We start from the raw sequence: 27,539 nt of genomic DNA on the forward strand, positions 1-27,539 counted from the left end.
AGAAATTTCAGCTGTGTAATAATGACATGCTGAAGACTTGGCTCTTTAGAGAGAAGCCTGGACCAATAAACCATTCCTAATGTAGTCAATTACTGTAGTGTTGTTGTTTTAAAAACCACCACCTTATTTTCTATTTCTACTTGGTTAACACTTTTGAGTTCCCCTACTTCAATGGTAGCCAACCTAGAATCATAGAATTGTAGAGTTGGAAGGGACCCCAAGGGTGATCTATAGTCCAACCTCCTCCAATGTAACCTTCCAGTTGTTGTTGGACTACAACTCCCACCATTCCAGATGGTTGAGGCTGACGGGAGCTGTAATCCACATCTAAAATGCCACAGGTTAGCCTGCTCCAGTGGATGAAATGCAGGATAGAACGATTAAAAAAATAAATATCCATGTCAGCATGCTGGCTTCCCTCTTCCCTCCCCATTCATTTTTCCTTCTGTGTTGTGTCTTGAGAGATCCTAAGCCTGTGGCCAAGGGACTGCCTTGTTTTTAAATATCTGTAGAGAGCTTTATTACTGATTATAATTTTAAGGTATTAGTAACAGGAATTTCGTTCTGCCCATATAAAATAAAAGCATTGACTAACTCAGTTAACAAGATTGCTAGCTTGTTGCTTATTTGTTGCCACCATCAATTAATTGGGGCCTGTTTACAAAAGGATTAGACAAATTCATAGAAGGGAAGGCTATCAGAGACTCCCATTCAGAATGGTTAGTACTGTTGCTGGGATTCAGAGGTGGGAAGAATGCTGTGTTCTCTAGTCCTGTTTGGGGCTTCCCATAAGCATCTGGTGGGTCACTGTGAGAGCAGAATGCTAGACTAGAGGTGTCATTGGCCTGATCCAGCAGGCTTGTTTTATGCTATTAAGGGCTTTTGAGTAAATTAAGGATTAAGACTGTACTAAAACAACTATTTTAAATTTAACATTTCGAAGCTTAAGACCTCTTTTTTTCTCTCCCCAAGAAACATTTGCAGTATGCTTAATAAACCGGTTATGTGTTTTGTTTATCTTTGGCAACAGAGAATGTGTATTAATTCCCAAAGATTGACTAATCTGTTAACATATAAAGGAAATGTACACAACGCATTTTTAGTAACACAGTTCAAGTTTAATGTTAACTCAGGAAAACTACCCAAGGTTGAAAACAGCTTAACCATACTGTACAAACAACTTTGCCTAAGGATTTAAATGTTAATGTTTCCATACAATAGAGCAATGACAAGGATCAATTATCTGCAGTTAAGGAAACACTGAGAACTTGACCAATACAACTGTAACTAGACAGCAGTCAGACTTTAGGTGGCAATTGTCTGTATTGTTTTGCAAAAGCATTCAGCAATTTGTGATGAGAAATGTATCCCTCAAGACTCTTCTGATGCTGTTTTTCATTCCACTGCCATTCAAGAGATGTCCCAATGCAGTTGCATTCATTATTGATCCTTCACAAATCATCATTTACACCAAAGGATGCAAAACAATGAAAGCCAATTTCAGATCCAGCCCACAGTTGTGATTTCACAGGTTTCAAGTGTACACACAACTCTAGGTCAAAAAAGGGTACCAGCATTCACTTCAGCATTGGGGAATATTCTGTGCACACAAACAGATAACATGTCTGATGCATTCTCCCCAAGTTTGAAGTGAATGGGGATCTATTGTTCATGCAGAGTTCCATGTGGGCACTGGAGTTCCCACATGGACACAAGAGTCACTCAGTCTGGGTAGCTTGTTTACTAATATACATTTAGCCTAACCTGCATTTACTTATCTGTAATATCCAGGTACCACATCAGTCATTTTCAGGTTACAAGCACAGTAAACTTATTCAAATTCATCTATGTGCAGGCCAAGAAGCATATCACATTTTCTGTACCAGGAGTATCTTTCTGTTTTGTTTTTTGCTTTTTCAAACTAAGATTTAGTAGCTTCCTTGAAGGAATTGGGAAGCAAAATATCTTACCATGTACCGAATACACCTCCGTGTATCTTTGTCTAAATAAATTGTTTCCAAATGGTTTGTGCAAAGCACTAAACATGTTACAACTATACAAAGTAACAACTTTAATTGGTTGGAGACTGGAGGGCAGGGGGAGAAACAGAAGGAATACACTGACAACTTTAAAGAATACAAGAACTCCTCAAAGAATGTTCATGAGAAGCGGGATTTGCTTGCCTCTAAAAAGCTGTTGCCAACATGGACATCTGTACTGAACAATGCCCTCTATTTCAAAATAGTTAAACACTCCCACCCACCCAAACAGTTCAGTGTTTAATTTCATTCTTGGAATGGCAGGGGTTCCTCCTCATTTGCTTGATCGCTGTTCATGCTTGTCCTTTGAGTGCTGGTTCCTGTTCCGGTGGTGCCTAGGAGGAGAAGAGCTTACCCTTCTTCTAGACCGAAAGCTAGGTTTGTATGGGTGGGATCTGTGTCTCTTTGGCTTGCTTTCCTCCCTGCTCTGGTTTGGTTCAGATTCCTTATCGTCTTCTTGATGGTTTTGTCCCTGCTCTTGCTCCTTCGGGGAGTGCAAGGTGTTCTTAATAGTATTAATCAGAAACCTTTTATTTGTGCTGGCAAGAGGGCACTTCATCCTGTATTAGAAAGCAACAACGTAAATATCTCACACAAGAGGCAAAGATGCTGCGAATATCCAAATCAAATAGCTCAACTATGCATGCTTTTGGCTCTCCTTGCATGCCACCTAGTGTAAACTTTGAGTACAGAAAGAAACAATCAAGATGTTTGCCTTTTAACACTGGCTTCAAAGAAACAGCCAGATTCTATACAGAGGAGATATATATTAAGATAACATAGTATTATTTTATGACACAGATTTCACAGCCACACACCTGAGAAAAACATCACATGAGCTACAAATTGTATTATATTGTCGTCTTCCATAGCCCCAAGACAGTTTAAAATGCTAAAGAGTTGAGAGTATTGGTGGTGCCTTGATGGCATTTGCCATTCCTCCTCTAGTGTAAACTTGCCATTCCTCCTCTTTGGTAAATGGCTACATGACTACTCCTTTTGCTTGAGTGCTCTGGAGATGGTAGGGAGTCCACTCTTTTAAAAAAAGTGTGCCAGTGGTAGCAAACATTATTTGCATACAAATGGTTTCAGGTTCATTTCCTGGCATCTCCAACTAAAAAGCAGAGCTAGGAAGGACTTTTGCTTGAGACCTCAGAAAGTCACAACCCATCAAAGCAAGTTAATTAGAAAATCATCATACACAGAAATGCAGTTCAAGAATGCTATGAACTTGGGACCTTGATTAAGAACAGGCTTTAAAGCAGTTTTAAGCAGCAGGGTTCATTGAAACAATTATTTCAATATGGCAAAATTAAGAAACCCTGCATATTCTATACTTCTAAGCAGTTGCTAGATATTTAAGTCCAGTTTATGCTGCTCATCAAATCACACTGTTGCTGTTAGGAATATCTGACTTTTTTTTTTTTTTTTAAAGAGCCAGCTCACCATGAACTTTTGGACATAGCCACTTTTCTCTTCCCCTGCCTCAAGGCCCATTACTTATCTTAGAGAAAGGGAATGAGATGGAAGAGGTTCTAGACCTTGCTTCCACATTGGGTTTGGGATAATCTGTAGGGAGGAAAGAAGCTCTGCTGGTGTCTTGAGGCCTCTCAAAGGATAAGGGAAAAGGTTAAAAAAAAAAGGAGTGGTGGCAGAGTTGGACACCTCTTGAAGCAACTAATGGAATGCTTGTGCACTAGGGTGTTCTACTACTTTCAACAGCACAGAAACATTGGAGTATTTTTCCAGGAAAGTGTAAAAAAAAATTGCCTAGCATGATCCATGGTCACTGGCTATAACAGACTATGTTTGCTTTCAGAAAAATGAACGTTTGCTCTAACAGGAATTATGTGGACTTAATTCTCATTAATTTCAATTGAATTTCTTGCATGTGCACGTAACATAAAACAGCAAAAGATTATCATCCAATTCAGTTATGGAAGATTAACAGTGCTGTCTATGCATGTTCAATATAACATATTTCCCACCATGTCCAGTGGGGCTTACTCTCTATAAACATATTTACGATTGCAGTCACAGTGTCTGTTTCCCCCCAAAAAATGTATTTTAGAAAAACACCAACATTGGTTTAGCTTCAATAACTTACCAGCCCATGGCTCCCATAGTTTCTGCTCTGGTTTTCCCACGCTTGGCCTCTGTTAGAAGTTCTTCCACTGCCTTCCTAAACATTTAAGGAGATTAAAAATAATAATTAAATTTGATCAATTTTCCCAGTATTGGCAGATCTATTTTTTGCAGTTGTTGATAGAAAAAGAAAGCTAGTGTAAACTACTGACCCACTGCAAGCTCATTAAAGCTACTGTTCTAGAATCAAAACAAACTGAAACTGTAAAGTAAGCATTTAAAGGGTGTTATCCTCATTCAATTAGCCATTTTTCTCTTTAACTGCTTAAATTGCATGAGTCGCCATACAGACCTGCAAGATATAACCTTTTTTTCCTCCCAAAAGGCAGTTTATCCAGAGGAAAGACCCAAACTGGGATGGAAAGATTCAGCACCAATGGGGGACAGAAGCAATCTCACTCCATATTTATAACTATTTATTCCCTAAATGGGAATGTTTTAAAAGAAAGGGAACGTGCAAAAAGTGTTCAGTGCAACAAATAGATGGAAGTAAATAATAGTCTATTCAGTTACATATCAAGACAGTTTTAAATGGTCAGTTCTGCACCACTGTTTAACAAACATATGCAGTTATCAAGAGGAAATTTGATTTAAATTGGTCTTTACCATTGCCACTTTAAATTGCTTTGATTTAAATCCCTCCATCCTGCTATTCTTCTTTGAAGGCTTCTACCTCTCAGCTCCAATTACTTTCTCCTTTTCCCCTTATCTGGCTTTAGGACTTCTTATGCCATTAGCTTCTGTACCTCCCCAGGAGTTCTTAAGCTCCCTACCTGTTGAAGAATTGCCTCCTGTTCCTAGGCCCTGCATGGTAAAGGTAAAGGGTCCCCTGACCATTAGGTCCAGTCGAGGGAGCCGGCGTATAGCTTCCAGGTCATGTGGCCAGTATGACAAAGCCGCTTCTGGCAAACCAGAGCAGCACATGGAAACGCTGTTTACCTTCCCGCTGTAGCAGTTCCTATTTATCTACCTGCATTTTGACGTGCTTTCGAACTGCTAGGTTGGAAGGAGGCCCTGCATGAGCCTTTTCCAAATCCCAACTGCCAAGATAACTTTCCAAGGCGATAAAGTGAGTGCGGTGCTGTGATTATTCCCCAGGCACTTAACTGAAGGGAAGTGAATAGGAAAAGATGAGGAAAACAGGAGGATGCTACACTTAGAATGGGCCTGTCCCTGTCCCATAGAAGAACTTTGAATCACAACTTAGTATTTTGAGGCCATGAGGCGAGTAATATGAGAACCTCTGTTGAACTGCTGGCTTGCCTGCTAGCTTTGCTTCAAGATGTCCTGAAATGGATGCCAAATCCTTCAGGACTCCCATCTAGCGCATTATCTGTTTTCATGCGGGATCCACCTACTGGTCCCACATGCTTCCTTTCAAGTCTTTTAAAAAGCAAGTCCAGAGTAGGTAACAATAAAATATACATAAATGGCCAGCATAAATGAGGCTTCCCTTGAAGATGGTCTGAAAGCTGTGGCTGATGCAGAATGCCACTGCCTGGATGATGTTGAGGATAGTGCGATGGGATCATATTGCATTGATCCTGAAAGAACAACACTAGCTGCCAGTGAGCTACTAGACCCAATTCAAGGCATTGGTACTAATGTACAAAGCTCTAAATGGCTGAGGACCAAAGTACTTGAAGGATCACCTTCCTTACTACCAGCCAGCCCAAGATTTAAGACTGCCTGGGGAGGCTTTGCTGGTGGTACCTTTGTGTGCAGTCTACAGGGCTACCATATCATGCAGGGCCTCCTTAGCAGTAGCACCCTAGTGATGAACTCCCTATAGGAAGTCAGTTGCCCCCAACACTGGCATTGTTCAGGAATCAATTAAAAACTTATTTGTTGCTGCATGCCTTCAGAACCTAAGCAAAAATGGTGTTACCTCTTAATGATCTAACATGCTGTTAACTGTTATACCCATTACAGTGGTGCCTCGACTTACGAAGGCGATCCGTTCCGCGACGCTCTTCATAAGTAGAGGTCTTCAGTTGTCGAAGCGCCCGTTGTGCGCATGCGCGGATCGCGTGCGCTGCTTCTGCGCAGGCGCAGAACGCGGCGGGGCGCGCGCGGGGCAAAAAGACTTCCGGGGTTGTCGACTTCGTAAGTTGAAACCTTCAGAAGTCGAAGTACCTGTATTCGTATGTCGAGGTACCACTGTATATTTTGTTGATAGGTGGTTTTAATTGTGATTTTAAGATTGTGTTTAATGTGGCTTTATTATGGATGTTAGCCACCCTGCAATAGCCGGTTTCAAAAGAAAGAAAGAAATACCAACCTAAAACAAGGCAAATACATTGCATGCTTTTTGGGTTGTAATTGGACCTTACATTCCTGCAAAGGCCTGGGTGAATAACCAAGGCTTAACCTGATGCCAGAGTTCCTGTACCTCAACAGTCGTGCATGGATGAGAGTCCACACTAACTGATCTAGAAACATCAATTTACTCAAAGTAACAAAGCCTACAATTCTAAGCACACCAAGATGTTGGAGTAAGAGCTACTGAGCAGTTTACTCTTCCAAGTAAAGATGCATAACATTGTACTGGAAAATACCTAAATATTATATTTAAATATATTGACATTACTACTACTACTACTACTACATTAATTATTCTATATACTTTCACTACAACTACTACCAAATACTGTTATGCTAATGCTGTGATTCTTAACCCATTACCTGGGGGTAAGTCCCATGGAACTCAATGGAATTTACTTTTCACTGCAGTGGTTCAGGCATTGTCAACTTCAGTACTGGACTACTGCAATGCACTCCACATGGGGCTTCCCCCGTGCTCCATTTGAAAGCTGTAGTTAGTGCAAAAGGCAGCAGCACAATTACTGACAGGAGTAAGAATCTGTCAGTGTATTACACCTGTGCTTAAAGAAGTACATAGGCTGCCAGTTTACTGCTGGGCTGAGTTCAAGGTGTTATTATTAGTATATAAAACCCTGAATGGCTTGGGACCGATTTACTTACCCCATACACAGGTGGATTTAGGGGAGCCCAACTGGTTGTCGCATGGGGTGCGGAGCCTCAGGGATGTTGCAACTATGCTTTAGAATGGAGCATGATATGTGGAGGGGGCACCAAATTTTGGTGTTGCACAGGGTGCCGCTGAAATTTGAGACCCAAGCTCTGCCACGGCCCCACCATGCACACAGACTTGATCACTTTCATCTGCAGAACTTGCATTTCTAGAAGTCCAAGATGTGAATGTTCTGCATTTGGCAGTACCTAAACAGTGTGTTGGAAAACTCTGCCTATTGATGTTAGGCAGGCAACATCCCTATGCACTTTTAGACACCTGCTGAAAACTGTTCCGTTTTGGCAGTTCTATCCAGACATATGGTTCAGTTACCGTTGCCCTTTTAACAGTTTTATACGTATTTTTATTTTTCATCGCATTTGCTATTATTATTATTATACTACACATGCGCTTGCCACCCATGAACTCCTCCAGGAGGGTGGGATATAAACGAAATAAACGAACGAAACAACAAATATTAGGCATGTACTCAAGTACTCGAGATGCATAGCGATAATGAATAAAATAATTTTTAAAAAGTCACTGCTGGGCGGAAGATTGAAGGGAGGACAATAAAACGCGAGATTTCGACATTCCGAAGTCTGTCTTGAAGCTTGCTCCGCCATAAATATAAATAAAGGGCCGCAAAAAGCTGCAGCTTTAGCACGCTGACCAACCTGGGAGTAAGCACCGTTGACTTCAGCAGGGCTTACTTCCAAGGAGACAACGTATACAGGATGGCAAGGCCGGCCCGCGAGGGGGAACCATGTTTATTACGTAATACAGAAACGGTATTTTAAAAGTCGGCCTGCCGAGGTTTCCCCCTCACCGCTCGCTTCTCCCCGTTGGATTTAAGTCAAGGCGCTGGGCCCGCTTCTAGTCAGGCGCCCAGCGACTCACGAAAGCGGCTTCTGCGCAGCGCAACGACGGCGCCCCTTTCCCCGAGGCCTACCTTGCAGCCTCACCACTGCCCACCTCTGCCTATTCGAGGAGTAACCCTCCGCCTTCTCCCCCCCCCCAACCCGGCGCCTCTCCCCACCTGCCAGCCTCACCTCTCCAGCTCCGAATCCTCCGCCATGGCGGCCGGTGGGGTCGGTCGGTCGGTCGTCCGGTCTGGCTGCCTCTCAAGCGCCTCCGTCGCCCGTCATCTCTTCCTGCCCCAGCGCCGGAAACGGAGGCGAGCGCTCGCGACAAGTCCAAGCAGCCGCTCGCGATGACCCCTGGGAAGGGGGAGGAGACTCCTCTTCAAGGCAGAGCGGAAGCGCCGCCCTTCCCGGCCGCCCATTGCCTGATGGCCCGGGCGAGAGGGCATAGCTGCCAAGTTATCCCTTTTTTTTAAGGGATTTTCCCTTATGCTGAATAGGCTTCCTCGCGAGAAAAGGGAAAACTTGGCAGCTATGGCGAGAGGGGGGGCGGGAATAGCTTGGCCGTTCACACGTTACTGATCTTGCTCCACATGGCGGGCACCCGCGAAGGTTTCCTTGCGTGGTGTTGGCAGCCATGGGTGCTGCTCGGGCCGCAGTCCTACGCACGCTCCATGATTCATCCCAGCAAAAAAAAACCAACAGCAACCCCAAAGCTTTGCGCCTCTTTCTTTGATAGTGATGCTGGTTTATTGATTCACGGTGTATGTTCCCCTCCACACACACACACACTCCCTGTATTGTTTCGACATGATTAATCACCTTTGTAACACCACCCTGTCATCTGTATGGATAAAGGGTGGGTTATACTTAACTTATAGTACATGATTTGCAGGTTGTAACCATACACACTGAACTTAGAGTAAGGTGGTGTACACACCCTGTATTTAAAGCACACCACACACACACACACAACAAGAACTGTGGAAACTCGTTAATCCCCCACGGAGCTACAATTTCCAGCACCTATAATACACCACAGTTCCCAGGATTCCAGGGATGGGGGAAAGCTATTCAATGTATGGTGTCTTTGCAGCCTATGTCCCACTGAACTCTCTGGGAAATGACTTCTGAGCAGGAAAGGCATAGGATTGCAGTGCAATAGATCTGCTGTGGCTGTAATGCAGGGTGGCGGCCTTTTTCAGCCCAAGCACCACATTCCTTAATGAGGGCTGCATTCCCATTGTTGATGGAGCCAGATGCAACAGCAAGGCACAGCAATGGATGCAGCTCCTATGTTTGCACGGTAGGATACATTCCAGCCACGCAAAAGTTGGAGGTTTCTACTTACGCATGCAAATATATTATTATTATTATTATTATTATTATTATTATTGTTTATTTATTTATTTATTTATACCCCGCCCATCTGGCTACGTTTCCCCAACCACTCTGGGCGGCTTCCAACTGAATATTAAAAACGGTACAGCATCAAACATTAAAACTTCCCTAAACAGGGCCGCCTTCAGTTGTCTTCTAAAAGTAAAATAATTACTTATTGCCTTGACATTTGCTGGGAGGGCGTTCCACAGGGCGGGTGCCACTACCGAGAAGGCCCTCTGTCTGGTTCCCTGTAACCTCACTTCTCGTAATGAGGGAACCGCCAGAAGGCCCTCGGTGCTGGATCTCAGTGTCCGGGCTGAATGATGGGGGTGGAGATGCTCCTTCAGGTATACAGGACTGAGGCCGTTTAGGGCTTTAAAGGTCAGTACCAACACTTTGAATTGTGCTCGGAAACGTACTGGGAGCCAGTGTAGATCTCTCAGGACTGGTGTTATGTGGTCCCGGCGGCCACTCCCAGTCACTAGTCTAGCTGCCGCATTCTGGATTAATTGCAGTTTCCGGGTCACCTTCAAAGATAGCCCTACGTAGAGCGCATTGCAGTAGTCCAAGCAGGAGATAACCAGAGCATGCACCACTCTGGCGAGACAGTCTGCAGGCAGGTAGGGTCTCAGCCTGCGTACCAGATGGAGCTGATAGACAGCTGCCCTGGACACAGAATTAACCTGCGCCTCCATGGACAGCTGTGAGTCCAGAATGACTCCCAGGCTGCGCACCTGGTCCTTCAGGGGCACAGTTACCCCATTCAGAACCAGGGAATCCTCCACACCTGCCCGCCTCCTGTCCCCCAGGAACAGTACTTCTGTCTTGTCAGGATTCAACCTCAATCTGTTAGCCGCCATCCATCCTCCAACCACCTCCAGGCACTCACACAGGACCTTCACCGCCTTCACTGGTTCTGATTTAAAAGAGAGGTAGAGCTGGGTGTCATCTGCATACTGATGAACACCCAGCCCAACCCCCCTGATGATCTCTCCCAGCGGCTTCATATAGATATTAAAAAGCATGGGGGAGAGAACGGAACCCTGAGGCACCCCACAAGTGAGTGTCCAGGGGTCTGAACACTCATCCCCCAACACCACTTTCTGAACACGGCCCAGGAGGAAGGAGCGGAACCACTGTATGACAGTGCTCCCAGCCCCTCTAGACGGTCCAGAAGGATGTTATGGTCGATGGTGTCAAAGGCCGCTGAGAGATCCAGCAGAACTAGGAAACAGCTCTCACCTTTGTCCCCAGCTTGCCGGAGATCATCGACCAGCGCGACCAAGGCAGTTTCAGTCCCATGGTGAGGCCTGAATCCCGATTGGAAGGGATCCAAATGGTCCGCTTCTTCCAGGCGTGCTTGGAGTTGTTCAGCAACCACCCGCTCAGTCACCTTGCTATACTATGCACCTCTACAAACCCCCTTCAAGGCAAGCGAGAGGCTTGATCACAGCTTAAAAGACACATTCTAGCCATGTCAAAGTACTCAAGGAGTGGGAGGCCTGGAGAGAGACCATATTTGTTCCCTGAAAATGAGGCTCCCTGCCTCTCCTGTAACAACTTATGCTACAGTAAAGCTGTTCAGTGTTTTAAAGGCAGTGATGAGGAGCCTCCTGATGTTATTGGAATATCTAACTTCCAGCAGCCGCAGCCAGCAAGGCAAATGAAGATGATGGGAGCACATTTTTGAGGACCAGAAATTCCACATTCTTGCTGGAAAGTGGCTCAGAACCCTTGGGTTTATGTAATCCAATAAGATATTCTTGGAAGAAAGTCCCTTTAACATCAATGTAGTACAGTGGTACCTAGGTTTATGAACACAATTGGTTCCGGAAGTCTGTTCATAAACTGAAGCGTTCATAAACTGAAGCGAAATTTCCCATTGAAAGTAATGGAAAGTGGATTAATCCGTTCCAGACGGTCCGCGGAGTAACCGTTCATAAACTGAAGCGAACTTTTCCATTGAAAGTAATGGAAAGTGGATTAATCCGTTCCAGACGGGTCCGCGAAGTACTTAAACTGAAGCGTTCATAAACTGAAACATGGGTGTAATTGGTTCCGGAAGTCTGTTCATAAACTGAAGCGTTCATAAACTGAAGCGAACTTTCCCATTAAAAGTAATGGAAAGTGAATTAATCCGTTCCAGATGGGTCCGCGGCGTTCATAAACCGAAAATTCATAAACCGAGGTGTTCATAAACCGAGGTTCCACTGTATGCTTCTTGGGTAAGCATGGCTGAGAATGGGTTGTAACTGAATTTTCCTTGTAACTGAGTCACACCCTGTAGTATATTTGTAATGTGAAAAAGCCAATTATAGGGTTCCATTTTGAGAGCCTAAAAAAAAAACCCACTACAAAACACATAAACGACATAATCCTGCACAGGTTTACTCAGAAGTAGCCCACATTATCTTCAGTGGGTAAATGTATTTTGGACTGCAGTGTAAAACAATTGGTACTATTTTTGTTGTTGCTGGCATCTGTCTGTCTTGGGAGATGATAGAAGAGTGCACCTTCGGGGGTAAATTAAACCTGTTGGAGAGTTACAGCGCTGTAAATTTATTTAGTAAGTCTGGTACTAAATAACACAGCTAATAAAGTTGTTTATTTGATTTGTAAACCACACTTTAGATATATACCTGATTAAACTAATAAAAATGATATTCGGTTCATACAATAAATAGTAACCCATTAAAAATGCAAACCTTAAATGTAAAAGCCAGTAACCCCACATCAAATCAATGCAACAGTGACCACAGTAGAGATCTTAATTCCATCACAGTATACATAAACAACTAACTTGGTCCTAAAGGACTTATTTAAAGGCCAACCTGAAACTCAGTAATGAGGTAGCCAACCACACTTGGAGAGAGAGAATTGCACAGATGAGGTGTCATAACTGACACAAGTGATCATTGAATGAGCAATGCTTGCTGGGAGGATAATGGGAAGAGTCTTTTCAGCAGATCTTAAAGCATGGACTGGCAGTTAATTGGGACAAGTAACTAAGACTCAAGTATCTGAAGAAGTGTACATGCACACGAAAGTTCATACCAATGACAAACTTAGTTGGTCTCTAAGATGCTACTGTTGTCTTCGTTCATGGAGTTTTCTTGGCAGGGATACTGGAGTGGCTTGCCAGTTCCTTCTCCAGGTGGATCCCATTTAGTCAAAACTATGACCTGTCCATCTTGGGTGGCCCTGCATGGCATAGCTCATAGCTTCTCTGAGTTATTCAAGCCCCTTCGCCACGACAAGGCATTGATCCATGAAGGGCACTAGGAGAAGGGGACGACAGAGGACGAGATGGTTGGACAGTGTTCTCGAAGCTACGAACATGAGTTTGACCAAACTGTGGGAGGCAGTGGAAGACAGGAGTGCCTGGCGTGCTCTGGTCCATGGGGTCACGAAGAGTCGGACACGACTAAACGACTAAACAACAACAAGGCCGTTCACATGTTACGGACACGACTAAACAACAACAAGGTGCTACTTGAAGAAATTTTTATTTTATTTTGTTAACTCAAGTAATTCAGAACTTTGTAAGTTAGCATTTAGACTAGTAGCATAAACTAGCACAGTTTGCCCAGCGCTGATGTAATATGGTCCCATTTAGAAGCACCACTTCCAATGGTAGCCATGTTCTGCACCAACTGAAGCTTCCAGACTGTCTTCATATGTAAACTCCCGATTTACAATACAGCATTACAGCAATCTAAACATAAGGTTACCAGAGCAATGGTAACTGTGGCCAGTCTGTGAACAGCCATAGCTAGAACTCGGCACTCATTGCCACCGAGGCTCCCTAGGCAGTTCAGAATCAAAGAGTGCCCCAACTATTAACAGGCTTTCTCAGATGGGAGTGTGATCCTATATAGAAGAGGCTTTCTCCTCAGAATCTGAACCTGACTCACCCATTCACAGTACCATTTAGCTTCATTTTATTGTCCCTCGTCCAGCTCATTACTGCCTCCAGACACCAATCTTGCACCTACAGAGATTCACCTAATTTAGATGGTATGAAGAGATAGAGCAGGCTGTCCATGCAACACACAATACTTGAATAAGCTTTAGGGTGGACATGCTGCTAGGGAACCCACTTCAAAGTGTTCCAGTAGTAGGAAGCCATGATTTGGGTTTCGTTGCTTTAAGAGTTGCCTCACTTAATCCATCTGTTTTCAACAAGAGTCATCCAGAGACCTCTAAATACTCACAAGCAGCATGATAAGGAAGATACCACCATTCTCTAACAGAACTCATTGCCACAAGATATGGTGATGGCTGCTGGCTTAGAGATAGTCTTAAAAGAGAAATAGATAAATCCATTGAGGATATTTCTGTCAATTGTGATAAGGCAGGATAACAAAATCCAGATGAGAAATGGCTGTTGTCTAAGTGGGCTTCCTAAAGGCTTACAAAAAACAGTAAGCTGGCCTAGATGGATCTTTATTATGGTATATGACCCAGCAGGGCTCTCCTTATATTCTTACAATGGCCTTCCTCTACCTGTTTGTCCTCAGCAGTAAGTATCCAGGTGCAAAAATCCCAAGCATTTTTTGGGAACACTTCTGCACTGAATGAGAGTGCTGCAACAAGCAGGTACCACACAGAATGTAAAAATAAAGCAACTCTTGTGGCATCTTAAAGAGTAACACATTTATTATGTCACAAGCTTTTGCTCCATGAAACCTTATGCCAATGTGTCAGCCTTTATAGTGCCACAAGACCCTTGGTTTCCATAGCAAGTGATTAACACGGCCACCCCTGTAGAAACAAAGTAAAGTACAAATAACACCATTAAAACACAAATAACACATTTAAAAAACCTTACATTATGGAATCAACCCTATCATGCCCTAATAAATCTGTTCAGTTTTGTCATCTTGGCTGGTTTTGTCGAAACACCTATCAATGGCTCTGCACGGCCAGGCTGGCTTGCATAAGCAAACCCAACAATTTCTTGTCTGGCACAGGTCTGCAGCTTGTATTTTCCCTTTGCATCCCGAATATTATCTAAATGCTACCATTTATCAACTTCCACCCTTCCCTACAGACTCTTCTTACTCCAGATCTATGATGACAACAGCTGTGGTTAAGGCATACCAAAATAGATACCATAAGGCATCCTGCCCACTTGACAGTTTCCCGGCTTACTAAAATGCAACGTAATAGTCACATTTTAAAAACAACAACAACGGCAACAGCAAACCTGCAAAGTATGACTGTATTTTATTTTAAAAAAACCTGTACACTGAAGGAGACCAGAGCAGCGTGAATGGAAAACAGTACAAGGTGACCAAGGAGGACTGAGCATCCCGCCAGACCTTTCCACCCTCTTCCTCCTCCCTCCTTCTTCCCTCGCTGCTCCGTTGGAATCAGGCGGCTGACAGGGACAACCCCAGCGAAAGCCAGGACTCCGCTGGCCTGCGCAGCCGGCTCCCGCCCCGGCCGGGCTCCCATAGGCGGCAGGCGCTTCCTCCCCCGGCTCAGGGGCGGCGCTGAGTGGCTGAGACGCGCCGCCGGCCCCGGGGAGGAGGAGCGCGAGGAGCAGGAGGCGGGGGCCACGCGCAAGCAAGAGAGACGCGCCTAAGTCCTGCCTGGAGTTTGGCTGCTTCCAGGAGCTCCACGGCGGTGGCGGCGGCGGCGGCAGCGGCAGCAGCGGAGCCAGAAGGAGGAGCCAGAGGCACGGCCGCTTGCAGCAGCGGGGCCAGCAGTTGCCCAGCTCCCGGTGGCGGCTCCCCGCACACCCCGCTGCCCTACGGAGCGCGATGGGACGGTGCAACGAGACGGGAGCTCCTGCCCGCCGAGGTGAGTAACTTCCATGGGCAGCAACAGCCGCTGGCTGGAGGGACCAGCGCTACCCCCTCCCCATGCAACCCGACATTCTTGCCAGTTCCAGCGCGCAGTCTCCTGGTCCATCGCACCGTTCCGGTGACAACGTGTTTGGGGCTCCTTTCAGACCAAATCCCATCTCCTCCCCCTCCTCTCCCGTCGCCGCCTTTCACCTCTCTCCGAGGCATTGCGGTTCCAGAGTGTTCCTTTCCTTGTGAATGTTGATCTGGCAGAGCTCTAGCTCTCTGCAGTGGGTGCTGCCCTATGCCTCTACCCCGTGACCGGCTGCACTGTCCCCAGGGCGCCTCTCTGTGTCCTTACCTTTCCTGGGTTCAGCTTTGATCTGCTTGCACCTCCGTTCATTGCCTTTTTTTTTTTTTGCCCGCAGGTCTTGTGACACCTACGCCTTCCCTCTCCCTCCTTCAGGCGTTTCTCTCCCAGTTTTTGTCTGCACGCTAGCACAGTTTAGCAGGGTCCCCCAGGGCAGCTGAAAAAGAGATGCTGATGGTGGCTGCTTGTTATTAAAGGAGATGAAGTTCTCTCTTTTCCGCCCCTTATTAGAACTAGGGGTGGTTGGATTGGGAATCAGTCCCGATATACCTATAAGAATGGAAGGCCGGGTGATCAGTTGTTTCTCCAAGTTATTTTTTTCTATTTATTAATATTAGTTTTAGGTTGGAAGTGAGATTTAGCATTGCTTCTTAGCTGTGGCATTTTGAAGGGTCTTCCCCAGCTTCTTCATCCTGCTTAACACTGCTCAGTGATCACACCACCTTTGATAAACCAACAGGCTTCTAAAGGGACAGTCCTCAAAAAGTTTGTGAGGTGGGTCTCTCCTTGAAGGCTCTCTTGGTTGTTAGGCCACGAACATGCCCCCGCCTCAGTAGGCTTTTCAAATGGTGCCCAGGACTGAGATGGTGCTCAGTAGGGTGCCCAGATGAGGGTGGGACTCCTGCACCTTTATTCCCTCTTCTACCCAACTATTAAACATGCACGAGTCCTGTCCTTGTGTTCTGTCTGGCCACCCTACTTTCGAACCAGCTTTGGGGTGTTGAAAGAGACAGATGCCCTGATGAGCTGTGGTCAGCTTGTAATTCTGATATGTGGTGCTCTGTTAACAGAACCTCCATGTTTTCCAGGTTAAGCACTGCCTTTTTGGTCCCATAATATCCCACAGTTAAGGTGGATCTTGTATCCTCTTGCAGACATGTAAAGTTCTCTCCTTCCTAGGCTACTCTGCCAGTTTCCTGACATGAACTGAGCCTCTAGCTGAACTCCTGGACTTTATTTTGATAATTGAATATCTACAAATCTCTCCCTTCCATGACTTGAGAAAGCTCAGGGAACAGAATCTGAGAAGTCTGAGATCTATGATTGGGTCACCCATCTGTTGGTAGTAGAAAGCAAGAGATAGTGTAGTATGGGGGACAAGCCCATGAAACAATCCGGCGAGTCACAAACCAACACAGAACTCTCTTGTTGAACTCTTTTTCAGGCAGGGGTTTAGAAACCACACATGAGTTGGGGGGTCCATCCAAAAGGTTGTAAGCAGGAGCCTGTTGCTTTGTCCAGTCTTTACAGGGCCAGCCTCTACCCTCAAGCAATGGGCAATTATAAGACATAGGTGGTGCGTGTATGTGTAAGAGCCTTATGTCAGGTGGATAGGGCACTGTGGGGTAGGCTACTTGGTGGAGTATGTAAAAGAATGACCTACAACATAGAATGTATGGGATGTTAGGGGAGAGGTAGTACCTCTGGTGAGGGACATGTTGTGTTTCTCCTGGGGTAGTTTGTCCACTTTGGGTCTCCACCCTGCACTCAGTTCTCACCTGCGGCTCCTAGAAGCTGTCAGCATGTGACAGCAGCCACACCCTGGGAAATGGCTTCGACTGGCCAGCTAAACCAGGTGAGGATAGCCAATGGGTCTCAAACGTACTGTGAGGGGTCCCCTGCATGCGATTACAGGCTCTGGTGGACGAGACCAATAGTGGGTCCGATGGCGGTTTCTGCATGTGTTGTAGAGGGAAGTGATGGGCAGATGGGGCTTACCAACCTGGGAAGGTTGCCCGTCTAGGAGAAGGAAAACTCTGATTCTAAACCTCCACTGTGTTGCGGGATAACTTTGGGAGAAGAAAAGGCTAAGGAGTAAACCCGGCACAAATCTGGAGTGGAGTCCCCAAGGCGGTTGGATGGCGTCTTGTACAACTCCTGCAGCCAAGCTGGTGCTAACTGTATTTCTCTGTTTTCCTTTGGACCACATCAGCGAGGCCGAGAGGGGTCAGATCTTGTCATCTGGGCAGCACAGGACCTCCATACCCACGCCCAGGCTTGCGCCCCAGGGAGGTCACTTGGGTGCTGCAAATGCAGCAGTTTGACTTCCCTCCTGGAGGAACACTCCATTGTGTCTTGAGACAGACGGATGTCAACAACAACATAGAACTGGGATAAACATGACTGTGGCCGTGAGAACTTGCTTTTATGGCGGTACATAGAAACACAGACCACTGGCCCATCTAGTGCAGAACTTTCTACATTGGCTGCCAGTCACTCTCCAGAGTTTCAGATAGGAGCTTTCCTAGTCCTACCTGAACATGCCAAGCATTGAATCTGGGGCCTTCCACATTAAAACCATGTGCTCTGTCACTGAGCTAGGACCCGCAGCAATATATTATATTGGTGTGCAAGGATGAGAAGGAACACAAGTTATTTTACCAAGACAACTTTAAGACAAGTTCCTTCCTTCAAATTACTGTGTGCCATTGGCAGAGAGTAAAAATGAGCAACGTTAATGATGCAAAGATGACTTGATTCAATCCCTTTCTCTTCCTTCTTCCTTGCACCTCAGTCTTAGGGAATGGATTTAAAGACAATGATGCAGCCAGCAGCCAACCTTGCTGAAGCTAAACAGGCCTTCACCTTGTCAGCACACATCCCTCCCCAGGTTTGGTTCATGGTCTCACCAGGCAAAGGGAAATGCCTCTCTCTGGAAAGCTGCTGCCTGAGTAGACAATACTGAGCTGGACAGACCAATCGCCTGACTTGGTACCTATAATTCAACTTACTGCGTTCCTAAACATTCCTGTGTTCATGATACTGTTTCCAGAGGGATTGCTTTCTTAGCCGGCTATAGGAAGAACGACAGAGCCCTGTGTCACCTTGAAGACTTAACAGATTTATTATGGCATAAGCTTTTGTGGACTACACCCACTTCATCAGATGTAGGAAGTGCATTTTCATGCATCTGATTAAGTGGACTGTTGTCCATGAAATCTTACGGCATAATAAATCCGTTTGTCTTTTGGTGACATAATACTTTCTTTTGTACTTGATGCAGATGAGCCCTAGAAATGTCCTGTCTGGCATAGTCAGGTATTTACCTGCTTTGCTGCTGGATCATGACCCCAGTGATGCAGTTAGGTCCTTTTGGACTCTGGGCCTAAGGGTCTTACGTGGGGCCCCTTCTTTAGACGGCAATCTCGATTTGTTTTACTTCAAACTCTGCTAAGTCAGCCTTACTGTTCTGCCTGACTGTCCCCCTCCCCACGGCCTCAGTTCACTGGAGTTCTGGACCCCAAAGTCTAGCCTTGAGAGCACCACTGTGTTGCTCTCTTGTGATTGATGAGGATCCCTGGACCTTTTTGCCCTTGTGTTCTTTCTGCGTAGGAGTCACTAGTAAAATATAAAACCTGGTTGTTGTTCCCCAGAGGCATGGCTCTGTATTCTTGAGTTTAATTCCATTTTATATCCCTCCAGTTCCTAAGGTTGTCTGTTTCATCCTGCCTACCTTTGGAGCTTTTCTCCCTGTTATCTCTGACTCTCACTATGGTGCTATCGCCAGCACCTTCCCTCCCACAAGGGCATTGAGGGAAAAAATATGGAATAAAACCCAGAAGCTCCACTAATTGTTTGTCATTTTCCTGGTGGCAGTTGTGATCCAACAAAGTTGGGAGGGTCATGTGTTTCTCACCCTGAGCTAACTTAAAAGTTTACTTTTGTAAAGGTAAAGGTGCTTACGTCCATTAGAAGGATGGTTCGTTTAGCTCAGGCATCCCCAACCTTCAGCCCGCCAGATGTTTTGGACTACAATTCCCATCATCCCTGACCACTGGCCCTTGCACAAATGAGTTCTCTCTGTGTGTGTTTGTTTGTTTGCTTCCATTTATCCTGGGGCTGCTTCTCTCTGGTTCTTGTGGATGACTGAGTTTTTTTCTCCCTGCCTCTCAAAATTATTATCCCCTTATACAAGCATTTTGAATTGAGCAGGAATGTATAAGCCTCAGTTGTGACCTTTTTAAAAAAGCTGAACTTCTTGCATTCTTCCCTTTTAAAATAGTTTCCCAAATGTATGTTTTCTGGTTGATGGATTACATGGGGCGCAGGGTTGCTTGCAGAGGAGAAATGGCTGGTGGAAGGGGGCAAGTGTACTTAACCCTTCTCCTGCGATTCTACTAGGATTCTTTCCTGTCCCCATGTCCACTAGTATTGGAGTCCAGTTGAATCAAATTAAAGGAACAAATGGCCATGCTGTAGAGTTGTAGGGGGGACTTGGTGGGTGGGTAAGGGTTAAGCATCCCTTTCCGTCAGCTGATTATCACCTGCCAGTAGCCCCTTGTGCATCCCTGTGTTGGTGTTACGCAGCAAACAGAGGGTTGAGAATCCCTTGTTTGCTGCATAATGCTTGATTATACCCTAAAGCGAAGGAATGGTTGTAACTCTCCCATGGGATTAATGGTGCAGAATTTCACTATCCCATTGCATTTGAAATTGCACACTGCTCTGGTTTAAACTTACCTGTCATTATCAGAGGCTAAGTATGGTTATTAAGCCAAAATTGCCCGTTCTCAGTCGGTTTGTGGATGTTGCTTATGTATGGAAGACTGTGTACATAAGTATTTTTTTCCCCTCGGAGATTGAAATGTTGCTGTGTTCCCCTGATGCTGTTCTATAAAAGGGCTCTAACGTGAAAAGGAATGGAATTGCTGAGTGTGGGTGGAAGAAAGAACAGCTGCAAATGAGCCCCTGTTACAAGAGCTGGATTCAGGTTGTGTGTGTTGCAGCCCTGCCAAAGAAAACCATAGCTGTGTCTAAACTTCTCTGGGACATATCCGAACAGACAGTTAGTTACTTGGAAACTCAAGTCTGGAAGTGTGTGCCTTAAAGAACGATTTTGCAATCTCTCTTGGGCACTTTTTGCTTTTTCAAGCCACCATATAGCTGTATGATCCTGCTTTTATTGAGAAGGGGGGTAGGAAATCACGTGAGATTAAAGGAGATGTTAGTATTGCTATTCGACTGAAAATAAAATTTGCAGGCAATGTGGTGTAGTGGCTAGAGTGCTGGGCCACAACAGTGGAGACCCAGGTTAAAATCCTCTCCACCCCCCCCCCCAGTCATGAAGTTCACTGAGTGACCTGGAAGCAGTTGTCATCTCCCAGCCTAACCGGTGCAACTGGGCAGTTTTAGACCAGGGATGAGAAGCCTGTTGGACTACAACTCCCATCATTGCCAAGCCTTGTCCATGCTGCCTGGGGCTGACAGGAGTTGGAATCCAACAGCACGTGGGGGGCCATAGGTTCCCCATCTCATAAGAATGTGAAAAGAGCCTGCTGGGTATGGCCAGTGGCCCATCTAGTCAAGCATCCTGTTCTCACAGTAGCCAGACACATGCCTGAAGCAGGACCCAAGCTCAAGAGCACTCTCCCCTCCAGCAACTGAGATTCAGAAGCATTACTGCCTCTGACTGTGCATAACCATCATGGCTAGTAGCCACCGATAGCTATCTTCTCTTTAGATCAGCTTTCCCCAAACTTGGGTCTCCGGTTGTTTTCAAACTACAGTTCCCATCATCCTTGGCCACTGGTCTTGCGAGCTAGGGATGATGGCAGCTGTAATCCAGAAACAGCTGGAGGCCCAAGTTTAGGAAACACTGCTTTAGATGGTAATGTTAACTTAAAAGGCGGTGAGCCAGACCTGCTGTGCACCTGCTCATTTGGCAGAGGGATGCCATGAACGTCTTAAGTCCTCTGCTGACAGCATAACCGCCTACCTTGCAGGGTAGTTGTGAGGATACAAGCAGTGGAAGAGGACCTCTGGATTTGTGAGCTGCCATGAGATTACTTGTGCCAAAGGATGGGATTAAAATTGCATCAATAAATAAAAACTAGTGAGCACATGAATTATTTCAGATGTGGCATGGGCAGATACGAGCCTGCCCTCTTTGATCCACTCCCCCTTCTCGTCTCCCATTTACTAATGCATGCTCAGTGCTATTTGATTGTTTGCTTTTGTAGAAATCCACTATTAAGTACTTCTGAGCTTCCTTTAATTCCTTTTTTAATTACATTATATTGTGAGCTTAGTGTTTTTCTTTTGTACGCAGTAAAAAAAAAATCTGTTATGGATTAGCTGAAGGTATGTTTGACAATCCGCTTCTGAAAATGATTTCCTAAATTATAAAGTGCACTTAACCTTTTGTTGCCCTTGTTCAGAAGGGAAGCTGTTCCTGGCCAGACCTTCATTCCATCCCTTTAAACAAGCAATGTGGCCAATGTGAATTCCTCTTCCCGACTTGTTGATGTTTTACACTTCCTAAGCATACAATCAGACAGGAGATCAAGGGGCTTAGGAAACTAACATCAGATGGGGGTTGAGCTGCTGTCCCAGTAAAGATGCTTGTGCCATATGCTGCCCTGACTTTGTGGAAACAAATTCCCTTCCGATAGAAAAGAAGTGCATGAAATATTAGCCTGTCGGAAAATTACTGTTGCAGGTCTTTGCCCTCCTCCTCTGAGGCGTGTTCTTTGCCACTCCAGAGGACAGGACTCTTCATCTCAGGGTGGTGGGTTTGAGCCCCAGATTGGGCAAAAGATTCCTGCGTTGCAGAGGGTTGGGCTAGATGACCCTCCTGGTCCCTTCCAACTCCACAATTCTACGATAAGCCAATCAATCAATCAATCAATCAAGTTGATTGCCGCTGTAGATGACAATAATAATAATAATTATAATTAATAATAGCAGCTCAGTACTAGATCACATGGGCCCCAGGTTTAATCACCTTCCCTTCCAGGTAGGGCTGCCTGAAACTCTGGAGAACTGCTGCCAGTCAGTGTTGACAGTACTGAGCTAGATGGACCTGTGACTTCGTTACAAGGCAGCTTCCTGAGCCCTGTTGCCTGGGGCGGATGGGGGTTGTGGTCTAAAAACATCAGGAGAGCACTAGGTTGGCAAAGGTTGCTCTAGGCCAGTGTTTCCCAACCTTGGGTCTCCAGCTGTTTTTAAACTAAAACTCCCATCTTCCCAAGCTAGCAAGACCAGTGGTCAGGGATGATGGGAATTGTAGTCCGAAAACAGCTGGAGACCCAAGGTTGGGAAACAGTGCTCTAGGCTCACAGACAAGAAGGCTCCTATCTCCAGCCTTTTACCAATTAATATGGCAGAACATTCACTGAAGTTCAGTCATTGGAGCCTTGTGGCCCCCTAGCATGTTGAAAGTGGGTGTGCATACCAATAATAATAATAATAATAATAATAATAATAATAATACCGTAATTTATTATTTGTACCCCGCCCATTCGGCTGGGTTTCCCCAGCCACTCTGGGCGGCTTCCAACAAGATTAAAATACATTAAAATGTAACACATTAAAAACTTCCCTAAACAGGGCTGCCTTCAGATGTTTTCTAAATGTCAGGTAGTTATTTATCTCTTTGACATCTGATGGGAGGGCGTTCCACAGGGCGGGTGCCACTACTGAGAAGGCCCTCTGCCTGGTTCCCTGTAGCCTTGCTTCTCGCAGTGAGGGAACCGCCAGATGACCCTTGGTGCTGGACCTCAGTGTCTGCGTAGAATGATGGGGGTGGAGACGCTCTTTCAGGTATACTGGGCCAAGACCGTTAGGGCTTTAAAGGTCAGCACCAACACTTTGAATTGTGCTCCGAAATGTACTGGGAGCCAATGTAGGTCTTTCAGGACCGGTGTTATATGGTCTCGGCAGCTGCTCCCAGTCACCAGTCTAGCTGCCACATTCTGATTAATTGTCATTTCCAAGTCACCTTCAAAGGTAGCCCCACGTAGAGCGCATTGCAGTAGTCCAAGTGGGAGATAAAACTAAAGCATGCACCACTCTGGTGAGACAGTCCGCAAAGCGTTAGGGGAGATCTCACAATACAAGCAGCCTGTTCTCGGCACTTGAATCAGCAGCAACTTTTGCGCCAGGGAGTTACGGTTTCTTTTAGGAGTGATTCCTATGCCAGCCCTGGGAATTACCGCGAGCGAGGCTACTTAAAAAATTGGTGCGGAAAGCAAAGTTCTAAATCAGCCTGGCGACTCTTGGTTAGGATATTTAAAAGTATCACTGAATTCAATTTGTAGCAGTTTAGTAAGATATACAGTACTTGATGCTCATGCCTCTTGATTTCCCTTATTAAATGACTGGTATTTGTTGTGTATAAATTATAGTCCCTTGCAAATTTGAAAATTAAATAATTTCAAATGCCATTAATTACAAGCTGTAAATGTTAGGTCATAATGTGAAAGCAACTAGTAATGTTTTAATGTGTGCTGGTTTGGGATCCAACCTTGCAAGCATTCATATAATTAACTTAAAATGTGAATATTTCCATAAGAGCCCGTGCGACAACTACGCTTTTATGCCAAATTAAGATTGTATAAATGTTTCAAGGATGGAGCACGTGTATATAGTGTGGCTGCTTTATTGCTTTGCATTTTCCATTTAAATATAAAATATTTTCGCCTGGATCATTAGCATCGCTGAATAATGAACAAATCCTCTAGATCTTTTTTGTCATTTAATACTTTGCTTTTTGGCATATTTGTTCCAGTAAAGGTTTAATTCTGCAAATAAGCAATATGGTGCATAAATAACTCTTCGCAATTGTACAGCTTGTTTTTTTTTGGGGGGGGGGAGGAAGCGGAGTACAGCAAAGGTGCAGGAGTGGCAAAGATAACTTGTGATCCCTGGACCTTAAAGAACATTCAAGGCCCAGAGATTTTCAGGGACTGCTGGTCTCTGATTGGCGGTGCTTGCAAACCCCACTTTGTCAAGGAACAGCATCTTTACCTGTCCCAAACCAGACATCCCATGTGACACCAGGGGTCCGTCAGCTGGGCATAGCTTGGGGAGATGGTCTGGTGGACCAAGTGAGGCCTGCTGGCCAGAGTTTCCCCTCTGCTTCTTTGTAGGAAGTGTTCAACATCATCAACTTAATTTCATAGAGTGAAGCATCAAATCTTGTTATAGAAATCCAGGTAACATGGGAAGAGCGCCACCTGACTCACATTTAGAGTGTTAGTTTAGAGCAGGTGAGTGGTTAAAACTGCCGAGGAGTGCCTAACACTTCCCATGAGCTTCCTCTCATGGTTTACAGTAAAAAAAATCAAAAAAATCAGGAGAAAGCACCCCTTTCTTCACTTTTTTTGTACAGCTGGTGATACAGAATAGATGCCCACCTGATTTTTCGCTCAGCAGTAGTATGGTAGCCACAGGCAGTATTTTTTGTTTAAAAATGAAGTACCTCGTATCTTGATAAAAGTACTGCGTAAATCTGTAGAGACTGCATGTCTCTCAAGAAGTCCAACTCCCTTTAAGGTCTAGGAAGTTCCTGCTCCAAGTCCTTGCATTAGCAAAGTAAAAAATGGTGGTGGCTATTAGCAGGAGCTATTAGCTGCCCTGAGCTTTTTGAATGAGCTCCTGAAGGTGATGGCATCAGTTCACCCCCTTTGAATTTTCTGGAACGGATGCAATGTACATCTTTTTAATATTTCCTTTGGGATCTGTTAAAGATTATGATCTTTAAGCTGCCTGCTATTTTGGTGTAAGCTTTTATGAATTTTTAACTTCTTCTTTTTAAATAGCTCTTACTGCTTGGATTGTTTTTATTGTGGTGAGCTGCTTAATCCGCCTGGAACACAGGGTGAAGTGTGTGATACAGGAGTGCAATAAATAAATGACACAAGGTTGAAAAAAGCCTACACGGATTGGCAGCGACTTTCCAGGGTCTCGGGCAGAAGGGTCTTTCCTCACCCTACCTGGAGATGCCAAGGGTTGAACCTGGGTCTTTCTGCATGTAAGCCCGAGGGGCAAGCAATACCAGTCACTACTAGACCCTGCACCAAAAGGAATGCTGGATGCGAAGCAGCCAAGCTCCATCAATTGGACCCAAAGAAGGCAGTCAATCCTGGTTAGATGCTAATCCTCTCCAGAATGGACTGAATTCAAGAAACAGACTGACACCAGTGGGAAGACATCTGGCATCCTCATCCAAGCCCTTGAGCTACTGTATTGGCCCGAATATAAGCTGCACCTGCAAATAAGCCACACCTTTAAAATTTGGCTGCTTGGCGGAGGCTTAGGAGCCGCAGATGGGACAGGACGGCCGCCGTTGCCCCACGCTCCTGGGCTGCTCTCTGGGGGGGGGGAGTCGTGCTGCTTTGGAGCAGCGGGAGGGCTGCTCACCTTTGCCCTGCGCTCTCAGGCTGCTCTCTGCTGTGGGGGGGGGGAGCCGCACCGCTTTGCCAGAGGTCTCCCCCTCTTCCCTCTTTTTTCCAACGGCTACGGGGAGGCTTGGGAGCGCGCCGTTTCCTCATGCTTGTGGACTGCTTCCGGGGGGGGGGGGGAGCCGCGCTTCTTCGTCAGCAGCATACGGTCGTGAATATAAGCCACACTTTTAACTTTTCGCAGTTGGAATTGGGGGGGAGAGTGTGACTTATTTTCGGGTCAAAACGGTACATGTTGGCTACCGTAGTAGAACATTACACTTTCTCTTGTTAGGCTGGTGTTGCAGTAGTATTGCCCCCCCCCCCGGAGAAAGCTAGTTTTGGTTTGGTGGGAGGGAAGTTTTTTGGGGGTGGGTAGGAACCAGGCTGTTCCCCCACCCACTTCTCCTCCTTTAGTGGTGATCTTATTACCCATCTCTTGCAGCAGGGGTTTGTGCTCACTTAACTAATGATAAAGCCGAATTTTACGCATGAAGAGCTGGCTGTTCTGCAGATTTACTTTTATAACTAGGATTATATTTCATTGTGACAGTTGAGCACATCTGCACATTAATTTTATATCCTTATTAAGTTGACTTAAAGCTAAAGTTGGAAACAGTAACTTGGTGTTCTTAATGTGCATTTTTTTAAAAAATAGTGAGATTTATGAAACTTTGAATGTTAAACGTGCTGGAGAAAAGTTATTTTCAGGGAGGGGGGGAGGGAGGGAGGAATAATCTACAATTAGCAGCACCAGCTGTTATTCAGTATATGTTAAATGTTTACCCACAGGCTGCTGCAGAGAACCTGCGCAATAGAACCCATGCAATTTAAGTGGTTAGAAAAGGACTGGGAGAATATCCAGGTAAAAATATTTGGTGTATAAAACCGGGCCAATGAGAGGTATGTCCTGGGAAGGCTTCCAAGGGTCAGATAGATAAGCTTGGAGGGCCACATTTGGCCCCCAAGCCCGAGATTTCCCACTTACGGGTTGGAGTGTCAGGCATAACAACAGCAACAATTTTGTACGCCTCCCATCAGACTGGGTTGCCTCAGCTACTCTGGGTGGCTTCCAACAGAATATAAGAAAACATAAGAAAACAGCAAACATTAAAAGCTTCCCAAGACAGGGCTTCAGATGCCTACAGAGTGCCCTATAATTGTTTATCTCTTTGACATCTGACAGGATGGTAAATTCATTTCTCGCAATGAGGGAACCACCAGAAGGCCCTTCTTGGGGCTGGACCTCAGTGTTCAGGCTGACAATGGTGGTGGAGATGCTCCTTCAGGTATTCAGGCATATACCCACTCGGCCATTGAGCTCACTGAGCGGCCTTCGCTGCCTCGTAGTCTACAGGTACCACAGGGTGGTGGTGAGGGTGGACTAATGGGGAGGGGGAATGTACCATAACTCACATTGGGAGCGCCTTTAAGGAAAAGTGGACTATAAAGAAATTAGATGTCAGCACTGAAAGTCCTTGTACCAAACTGGGACCTTGGAATTATGGGAATTGAATCTACAGCTACTCAGAGATCCTATATAATAATATGCAAGTGTCTCTGCGTCCAGTCCGTGTCCCTGTGTCTGCGCTACTGCGCATGTGCCCCACGGACACAGGGATTGGACGCAGAGACACTTGCTCGCGCGCCCAGGACACTCTCATGGCAACTGGCTCTCGCCGAGGCTCCCCGGCCGGGTCCCGCCATGCCGAGCCTCACATGCCCGCCGCCGCCCTCCTTCCCCGCCCAC

General features: G+C 45.6%; 2 protein-coding genes across 4 annotated transcripts in view; one reads left to right on the forward strand and one right to left on the reverse strand.

Moving 5' to 3' along the window:
- Window positions 1–1,096: 1,096 nt before the first annotated feature.
- Window positions 1,097–8,428, reverse strand: POLR1D (RNA polymerase I and III subunit D). The gene is made up of 3 exons (XM_035116254.2): window positions 8,271–8,428; window positions 4,147–4,221; window positions 1,097–2,599 (listed from the first exon to the last, which is right to left on the reverse strand). Exons 1-3 carry the CDS (start codon window positions 8,294–8,296, stop codon window positions 2,314–2,316), a joined length of 387 nt encoding a protein of 128 aa, XP_034972145.1. The 5' UTR covers window positions 8,297–8,428; the 3' UTR covers window positions 1,097–2,313.
- Window positions 8,429–15,051: 6,623 nt separating this feature from the next.
- The window catches only part of LNX2 (ligand of numb-protein X 2), a 76,569-nt gene continuing 64,081 nt past the window's right edge, over window positions 15,052–27,539 (forward strand). The window contains exons 1-2 of one of the 3 annotated variants that reach the window (XM_035114561.2): window positions 15,052–15,272; window positions 26,582–26,654. The gene's annotated coding sequence lies outside the window, so the exon portion shown is untranslated. The other 2 variants (XM_035114558.2, XM_035114560.2) reach the window with 2 other exon arrangements.

The sequence above is a fragment of the Zootoca vivipara genome, chromosome 4, assembly GCF_963506605.1.
Source record: "Zootoca vivipara chromosome 4, rZooViv1.1, whole genome shotgun sequence".
In the NCBI taxonomy this organism is placed as follows: domain Eukaryota; kingdom Metazoa; phylum Chordata; class Lepidosauria; order Squamata; family Lacertidae; genus Zootoca; species Zootoca vivipara.

Excerpts from the sequence above, each read along its gene's own strand:
- POLR1D (XM_035116254.2), bottom strand. The coding sequence starts at position 8,296 with ATGGCGGAGGATTCGGAGCTGGAGAG. Across the intron at positions 4,222-8,270 it reads GAGGATTCGGAGCTGGAGAG|GAAGGCAGTGGAAGAACTTC; the intron begins GTGAGGCTGGCA and ends TTAAATGTTTAG. Across the intron at positions 2,600-4,146 it reads ACTATGGGAGCCATGGGCTG|GATGAAGTGCCCTCTTGCCA; the intron begins GTAAGTTATTGA and ends TTTCTAATACAG.